This window comes from Calypte anna, chromosome 1 (genome assembly GCF_003957555.1).
Source record: "Calypte anna isolate BGI_N300 chromosome 1, bCalAnn1_v1.p, whole genome shotgun sequence".
Classification (NCBI taxonomy): Eukaryota; Metazoa; Chordata; class Aves; order Apodiformes; family Trochilidae; genus Calypte; species Calypte anna.
Genome location: NC_044244.1, coordinates 48,751,381 through 48,760,560, shown reverse-complemented (window position 1 = coordinate 48,760,560; position 9,180 = coordinate 48,751,381). Strand labels below are relative to the sequence as shown.

The window sequence follows — 9,180 nt, the reverse complement described above, 5'->3', positions numbered from 1 at the left end:
AAACATCCTCAATAAAAGAATAACACTCCTACACAGAAAAGAAGAAAGAAACTGGTTTTATTCTTGGGACACTGAAGTCTTGTTACAGCATCTAGCTGCATTCCCCCTGACTGGTTTTGCCTGCACAAGATTTGATTTGAATGGGGTAGGGCACCAGACACAGATCAGGAGACCATCATGGGAGGGAAGTTAACTATTTACGATGAATCAGAGCATGTGACCAAGTGTAACTCAGATATAGGGATTTTCCAGGGACCAGTCCGCCCTGCCAGGTGATCTTGTTTCCTAGAAAAGGCACTTCCGGGACCGGAGTTAGTAAGGGAGAAATGGAGGCAGCAGGAGAAGTACTGGGAGAGAGGGAGGAAGATGCTTCCCAATTTAACCCATTATGTGTCCCAATTTAACCCATTATGGCAGAGGTGAGAACAGGCAGGTTATTTTCAGTGTATCAGAAGAAGCAGCAAAGGCCACCTGCAGGCCTGTGCAGCAACCAGGGGTGGCACAGAGCCCCAGCACCCATGGGAAAGGCTGCCAGGGCTGTGGCCAGCCGCGGTGGCAGGAAGGAGCAGCGTGGTGGGCATGGCCCACCTGGAAACTGGTGCAGGAGGCAAGGGGATGGGAAGGGGGAAGGCAAACTGGGTGAACTTATTCTGTCCATTCCTTCTTGATGGACAGGTTCCACTCCCAGGTGAGATGGTCATGCTTGTCATCATCGGTGAAGAAGGACTTGTTGTGATAGGTGCCTCGAGCCAGCATACCCTTAGGAGCCTCCTCAATAGGCGTCAGGAACTCGTACTCCTCTGGCCGTGGCCCGTAGCTGCCAACCATGAATGTGGCTTTGTCCACTAGGAGAAAAAAATCCACAAGGGATGAGCCACTCAGGTGGAGAATCATAAAGGAGAGAGAAAGCCACAAGCATGAGTACAGATCACAGACAGGAAGGAGATAGTGGAGAGAGAAAGGGACAGTCTGTGTCAGCAAGGGCAACAGAATCTGTGGTAAAAGTGGGTTAGTGAAGCACATGGAAAGCTGGAAGGATAAACGGGCGGATGGGCAGATGGACTGGCAACTCGGTCTGTACCCTCTCACATGTATGTGCTATTGGAAGGGAGTGGGTACACCCAGCATATGGCTCAAGATCTCTCTTGATCCCCAGCTACTTCTTTTCTGGTGAGAAGACTCACTTTACATATGCTGAACATGACATGGGAGCCTTGGAGGTGGTTGCATGCAGAAACGCACATAGGATGTGTGTGTACAAAATGGGGCTTTCCTCTGCCTTGTCCAGGCAGGGCAGCAACGCACAAAGAGAAGAAGCCATGGCCAAACACAGTGCTCTGCACGCAGTGAGAAGCTTGATAAGAGTAGCTCTCAATTTTACCAAGTGCATCTGGAAGAGCTTTCAAGGGCTGGGAAGCTCCACACAGGCTGAGACACTCTACAGAGAGTAAAGGGGGAAGGTGAAGAGCTCTGTATGGAGAGGAAACCTGTGGAAAGCACTGTCTAAACAGTGTCTCTGGGGACTTTGCTGCTGCAGACAGTGGTGTAGCATACAGATAACAGAGATGTTCACACAGGCAGATGAAACAATTGTCCTGGGTAATACAAGGTGCAGTCTGATGCACCCTGCTGAGAAGTCTCACCTCCTGTGTGGTGGCACAGGGGAGCCTTCATCATCAAGGAAGGCTCTGTCATGATGCAGAGCTGCAGGGATACTTCTTAAAACAGAGGGAATGCAGAGGTAGAAGCACTGGTGTGCCGGGCACAAAGATCTCTTACTCACCCTTCACCCCTGTCCGGTAGGTGTGCTGCACATATTTCAGTCCTGACACAATGTCCCTGTTTACCTGCAACAAGTGGCAAGAAGTAAGCACCAAGGGAAGTGCGTTGGTCCTGTATCTGATGATTTTCTCTTTCTTGAGAGTCATACTCATGTTGGCTCCCTGCATGACCGCTCAGAGCAGGACACATTGCGGGGAGTCCTAACATGACTTTTCCATCTGCACCTGGAGACCTACAGCATCCTCTACGTATCTCCTGTACTTCCTCATCTTTTCCCTGACTGTGAAGCTGACTAGCACAACAGCTAGTTTTGCAAAGATGGGATGATAAGGACAAAGAAAAAGTGAAGCGGGATTTCCCAGCATATAGTCCTATATTGAAAACCAGACGTGGGTGACTAGAGTCATCCCTCCGGCACAAATGGGTGGGCAAGATCAGCTAAGCACTCTCAGCTGCCCTCTAAGCTCTGGTGGGAGATGGCAAGTTTTTCCTCAAGAGACAGAGGGACAGTTTTGTTCATAATCTTTCCTCAAATCTGGATAGCTTGCATGTATCCCTTGCTGTCCCCCTCCCGTATACACTGCCTCCCTGCAGCACTACTCAGTCTGGAAACAAGATGGGCAGATCCTTTTACATCCCAGGAGAGAATTCACATGGTGCCAGCTCTTACCAGCCTTGGGACTGAGGGAGGGAGTTAGAATAACTTGTCTGGCTCCAGGCATCTCCTGTCAACAGGGCTCAGATACAGACAGAAACAATGCATAGCACAAAGGGAGATGGAGGTGTCTCTGGGGACAAAATCATCTTTGAGGCAGCAAGCCAGCCTCAGAGAAGGGAAATCTTTCCTACAGAAACCCCAACATAAATGCTTTCCCTCCACCATTTCAGGAGAACTACCCTTCATCCCTTTTTGCTTCCTCTTCCAAAGACAGTTTTGCCTACAGCAAACGTATAGAGATGATGACTCCAGTGCTGGATGCCACAAATCAGTGTGGCCAAGGTACATTTTCAGCTGGAAACAGAACAAATGGCTGACATGCTGGTTAATGGGAGAAGGAAAAAAACAAGCCCATTTGGGTATATTGTGATCCATAACAACTCAGGTATCAAAGGCTATATATTTAAAATTCTTTATGCATACACAAAATCCAGTGATGCAGACTGAACCAACACTTCACAAAAAGCCATTATTTCTTCTCCTCCCTGTCCACTCCTACTCTGTGTGCACTGAAGATTTTCTGGTGGCTAAAAAGCCAAGCCAAACTCAGCCAAAACTACACATCTGGCTTCCAAATCACCTGCTGTTCACCACTCTGGGGGGACAGAGAGTAACTTCTTCCCAGGGCTGAGCAAACAGAAGCAATTCCCTGGAAAGACCTGGTCCCTTCCTAGGCAGAACAACACCTGAAGCTAGCGGAGCTTTCCAAGAGCCTGGCTTTTGGGCAGGCATGCTGCCTGGCTCTAGTTATCTGACAGACTGCCAGCATCTGATAAGAAGCAACAGGAAGGAAAACAACTCACTCTGAAGTGGATCTTAACTCTGTATTCCACTCCTTCCTTTAACACAAAGTTCTCTTTCTTGAGTGCTTCAAGGTCACCTGTAAGGAGAAGATCAAGACATTAACTAGAGGTGCCACAGCAAGAAAAGACCACATGCAGTGTGGGATGAGGCTGGGATTGCTGTTGGAGGTAAGCATCCCTTTGAAGGATGGCACACCTGCAAGAGGAGTACACAGAGGTCTGCACAAGCAATTGCACTGTGAGAGCACACACAGACAGAAACACCAGGGTGTACCTATGTGTCTGTGTCCACATCTATGAAGAGAATGCCTAAACAAACACAGGTCTAGGCACATACACACACAGATATTTATACACAGGCTCGTTGTTAGATATCTGCAGGAATGTGTGTATGCTTCACCTGTGCCCAGCCCTGGCTTGGGTGAGGGGAGTATGTTTTGCAGATCCTGCCTGACTTGTGAGGCTGCCCAGGCTCTGAAGGGCTCTGTGTGGTTTTGGTTGAACAGGAAGCCTCTCTGCTCCTCCGGACCCAGCTTCCTCTCTCCGCAGAAAAGACCATATAAGGTGAAGCCTGGTTCTCTCTCCATGTCCCCAGCAGCCGGAACTGTAGTATTGCTTGGTTCTGAAGTTTCAAAACAGCCCTTTACCCGAACACATGCACATCCCTTGTGCTCATGAGGTCTCATTGAAAGGAAGTAAGAAGAGAAGGCAGGAGAAACAAAGGAGCTCTTAAGAGAACTCTAGGTGAAGAAAAACACTCCCAACATTTTCCTCTGTTACATCTCCTTTTTGATACATGTACACCTTAAAATAAGAAACAAGGTCAGATGCCCTCAGAGTTCCTATAAACTCACTGTAGCATCCCAAGGACGAACCCCCTTTCAATTTGGAGCGTGTCAGGGCCTTTGCTTGTTCCCTTTTGTGCCCAAGGACAGAATCTGTGCCTACCTGTAAGGTCCATAGTGATGGGTCCTGGAGCAGAGTCACATACCAGGGTGAGTCGGGTGACCACCACATTAGGAGCTGTTGGGTCTGCAGGTAGGAAAGTCAGGGGAAAGCTGTCAGATTGGAAAAGTAAATACAGGGGGGGGGGATGACACTGAAGAGATGAAGTTGCTTTCTCACACAGAAACTACCACGAAACATCCAGTAACACCAGGCTTCTCTTAGCATAACAAGACCATGCAACAGCCCCAGGCCTTCAACATGGATCCCTTCAGCCTTCACCCCCAACACCTAGAGAAGGTCTTTCCACTAAAGGAGACTCCCCTCTCAAGATCATTCTGAGCTACATGGCCCTCTGTCAGTGTAGGCTGGTCCCGTCATGTTTCTAACCCCTCAGGAGTCCTCCAAGGCCCATGCACATCTCACCACGAGACCTACACATCTCCCATCACAAGTCCCTTTCCAATGGCAGTATTCTCTAGTAACCTTCCACCTAATGCTCGGACCACCCTCCCTGCTTCTTTTACATGCACCTCTCCACCTCCTGCCCATTCCCAGACCTCCAGCAGAGGCAGTACATGTGTCAGGACAAAGAAGTTCCCTCTTCTTTTAGGTCACCTTGCCCCAACCCCACAGCACACTATTACGATGCATCTCCCCAGACCCTTCCTATCAGCATGCCCCAGCCTACCTACTACCACAGGTCCATCTCCCAGAAGGGACTTCTTGTACTTAGCGAGGCTTTCATCGTCCTTGTCCAACTCTTGCAGCTCCTGCAGTGTTTTCTGGGGAGGAGGTTTGTAGTTGAGTTTCCCATCCAGCTCATCATCATCTTCCTCCACATGAGGTTCTTGGGTCTTCTCAGTCATGGTCACTTAGTCTGCGGTAACAGAGGACAGGACAGTCAATAGGATTGCTCTGCAGGAGGATAGTGTCCCTGAGGGCACTGGCTCTGGGCACAGCGTGGTTCAGTTCCCCTGGACAGGCAGGCACCTGCCCAGCACCAAACACAACGGGATCGTTACAGCCAAATGGCGACAGTGATCAGCTGCAAACCCGACACTGCTGTGCTGATGTTCTGCCTCAATCACAATCCCCCTCTGCCCCCACTCCTCTCCCTGCAGGCACCACGCGCACACGCAGACCTACACCATTCTTTCCCTCCCGGGGAGGAGGTGCGGGAGCAAAGGCTGAAACCAGAGTGATTTACAGCCACCCTGCAGAGCTGCTGCTGGCTGGCAACCCTGCCATTACAAGCCCCTCTCCAAGGCTTCAGCACTCACCAGCTATCTCACACAAAGAGACACTGCCACGCGCTGGGGAACAGAGACACAATGAATAAAGCCAAGGCCAGAGGTTTAATTCGCTCTCTCACAACGGGTTAAAAGCCACACTTCAGAGAAAGATTGAATACCTAGCAGCAGCTCCCTCATATTTGCAAGTAAGATGAAGCCCTCAAGGGAACGCACCCACTACAGTCAACCTGCTGCTTCTCTGGGAACAAACTGCTTGCTTCAGGCACCCATCAGGTCTCCTTCCCATGGAGGAAGGAAGCACGACGGTGACTGCATCCAGCCCAGCTGCAGAGCAGCCATGTGTACCCGTGCTGCATCAGAGGGACTTCTCAGTAAGGAGGTATAGGTGGGCTGGAGCCCGCTGCCACGCAGCCAGCATGGCTGGGACACGGGCCGCTGAACACAGGACACTTGGGTGGCATCCCAAATGGGAGCCAGGGTAGGGTGAGATGAACTGACGGGCAGCCAGGGCATGGGATGGGGGAACAGAAGACAGGAAGGAGAGGTGAGCAGTGCTGTGCCAGGTCCTCCTTAGTCATTTGTCTGCCTCGCAGAGCCAACTGCATGTTCCTAGCTACCTTCCTACTCCACAGAGAAAGGCTGAAAAACAGAGCAGTGCTCTGGTGCAGTGAGTGTTGTCTCAATGACCAAGCCACTCCTTGCTTTTTGGCAGCAAGGGGATTTTGTCCAGCTACACAGATCATTCAGTTCACTTCTACTTATCCTTGCATTAACTCCTTCCTCAAGGCTGTCCCTACCAAAAATTCTTCTTTTACATGCTTATTTGCAATTTCCCCCACACACCCTTTATCCTTCACTGCAGCTGTGGCCTTACCATTAGCCCCTGCCCCCAAAAGTTAAATTGGGAGCAGGGATAATTTTCTCATTCATTAAAACAGAAAGGAAATACAAAAATAAAAAATATATATGCAACAGTTCAGGGTGAATCAGCAAGTGGAATCAGACAGCAATGAGTAATACGCAAGCATCCAATTCCAATGGAAAAAAAAATTAAAAATCGAGGGAGGGGTACATTTGCCTGCTACCAAGGGAAAGAAAATGACCATGCAGCATAGGAACAAGAAGACTCAGTCCAGCACATTAATGGGCAATGGCCCTGATACAAGACCACTTTGCAGTGGCATTTTATGGTGAGTCAGGAATTAGTGCAGAGCAGGCAGCTGGGAAATAAAAAAGAATCCCAACTCAAACAGACAAGAAAGAAAGCATGTCCCAGCAGCTAAATAATCTTGGCTGAGTTCATGCCCAGCCCTAGGAATGTCAAAGACCTATATACCACAGGAAAAGCTTGTCCTCACGAGGAAGAAAACCAGCTCCCTCATGAAAGCAAGTATTGCTCGTGCCCCACTGCTCTGCAGCCCCAGCACAGTCCCCTTACAAAGTGTCACCATCCCCGCAGCACACTCAGCACAGGAAGAGGACATAAAGATCCATGGCGTCCACTGCCAGGTCTTGCCTTCCTTCCACTTGGGTTCCAGCTGCAGATCTGAGTCATTTCCACTCTCCCAAGCTCTCTCACACTACTAGGCTGCATCTGCCACCACTACAACAACAGAGCAGAGCTGCCTATTTGCCCCCATCCTCCACAGGGGGGTTGTGTTTTATTACAGGAGAGGGAGAGACACAGTCAATGGAGACAGAAAATCTTTGGCCACACGCAGAGAGAAAAGGCAGAGCCAGGGATGGACCAGCTGGTTGCTCCCCTTCCTTCAGAGCTTCCTTTTGCATCACACATGCTGCAGAGACTTTCCCTTGTCAGCCCATGGGGGCAGCTCACTTGAGGGGGGATACTTTTAGGTTCTAAAAACCTCCCAGAAAAGGTGGACAGAAACCTGCTGTGCCAACAGCAAGAGCCTGCAGGAGACAGACCAGCTATTCTGTCAAGGTTGAACAAACATTGGTTCATCACATATCTTGTGCTGGCACACATCAGACCCAATTCTGGCATTTCTCCCCAAGATGCTTACCTGACCCTGCCTTCCAGCCAAATTCCCAGGCAGGAGGTGACCAAGACAAAAGCTCACATCTCCACTGCCTCTATTCACTCCAGCTGGGGGGACTGGTTCCCTCTGCAAACCAAGGTACGGTACTCTTGTTGTGCACCAGCCCTTCCCCAAAGTGAGCATGTATGTATCCAGCCACTGGGGTCTCTGGGCTCCTGTATCATTGCCCGAGCCAAAGGGTGGGCTAAGACAGAGACGCCCTCACCCAGTGGCCTCAGGCCACAAGCATCATTAAAAATGAGAAAATTCACCCTATAAAATTATGCCCTGCCCCACCACATTTTTCTTCCTGTTCTGCGTCCCCAACCCTGCAATCATGCAGCACCTGCACCACTGAGGCCTGGCAGCACCCGCAAAGCAGGAGGGAGAGGGGCAGGGGCAGTGCTAGGGACCCCCTGACACAGAAAGATGGCTGCAGGAGGCGAAGGAAGAATCACACCCCGCTGAGGGGTGCCAGGGCCTCTCGGCTGGGCTCTGCCGGTGCCGAGGGTGGGTGGCTGCCCTTGCATCTGCAGCAGAGGGAGGCCGGGGGGCAGGAGATGTGGGTGGATGGTGGGGATCTTCTTGTCGTCGTCCCCCATGCCACCACGGGGCACAAAGATCGACGGTCATAGGACCATCGTTTTACCTGCGCCTCCTATGTGCGTCAAATTCACTTCCCCAAATCTTATCTCCAGGAAGCGAGGCTGGCAGGGAGGAAGCAATTTTCCGCGATGGGAGAGAAACCCACCGGACCCACCAGCGCCCTCCGACCCTGACCTCCCCATCCCACCCCAGTGCGGTGGGAGCGCCGAAAGGAGACCATCGTTCATCCGCCTCCGAGGATGGCCGAGGGGATACACCCTCCGTCACCCCTCCACCACCCCGGGGGCTTCCTCCCTTTGCTATGTCCCTCAGTCTCGCCACAGCGCAGAACCTGACACCCCCATCTCCCCACGCCCCGGTCCGTCTCCGCAGGCAAAGCTGTGCAGAGGCGCAAGCCTTGCCTGGGAACAAAGGCGCAAAGTTGCGCGGCACCGGGGGAGAAAGAGAGAGAGAAAGAGGCCGGAGTAGAGGGGAGGGGGGTGAGTCCGCTCCCCCCGCCCGGCTCCCCCCGCCTGGGCTTGTACTCACCGGCTGAGCTGCGCCTGCAGCCGGGGTCCTCCTCCGCTCTCAGCGCTCAGCTTCAGCAGTTGGAGCAGGAAGGAAGTTGGTGAAGAGAGGAGAAAAAAAAAATAACACTCACACGAAAAAAAAAAAAAAAAAAAAAAAAAAAAGCCTCCGCCAGCAGAAGCAGAGAAGCAGCAGCAGCCCACTCGCAGAGGCGGCCCTGCGCGGCCCCGCATGCTGCAGCGCTCCGCCGGCCGCCTGTCTGCCCGCTTTGTCTTGCGCCCTTCTTGCGCAGAGGTGCGCAGGGCTTTGTTTGCACGGCTGAAGGCGGCCGGGGCCGCGGGTGCGCTCTCTGCGCACCGCTCAGGGCTGTGGGTACGTGCTGCTGTGCCTGAGGGATGGGGGCTTTGTTTTATTTATTTTTCTGGTGTGATTAAGGTTGGTTTCAAAGCTAGATGTGAATTATACTGATTACAGTAAGAGGAGAACCAGGTCGAAGGCATTGCTTCATACATGGAGGGATG

At 51.6% G+C, this 9,180-nt stretch overlaps 1 protein-coding gene across 1 annotated transcript; it reads right to left on the bottom strand.

Annotated features, from left to right (window-relative positions):
• Positions 1-38: 38 nt before the first annotated feature.
• On the bottom strand, positions 39-8,790 carry ARHGDIB (Rho GDP dissociation inhibitor beta). The gene is made up of 6 exons (XM_008496743.2): positions 8,681-8,790; positions 4,940-5,128; positions 4,252-4,335; positions 3,304-3,380; positions 1,784-1,847; positions 39-845 (listed from the first exon to the last, which is right to left on the bottom strand). Exons 2-6 carry the CDS (start codon positions 5,115-5,117, stop codon positions 646-648), a joined length of 603 nt encoding a protein of 200 aa, XP_008494965.1. The 5' UTR covers positions 5,118-5,128; positions 8,681-8,790; the 3' UTR covers positions 39-645.
• Between the last annotated feature and the right edge of the window lie 390 nt (positions 8,791-9,180).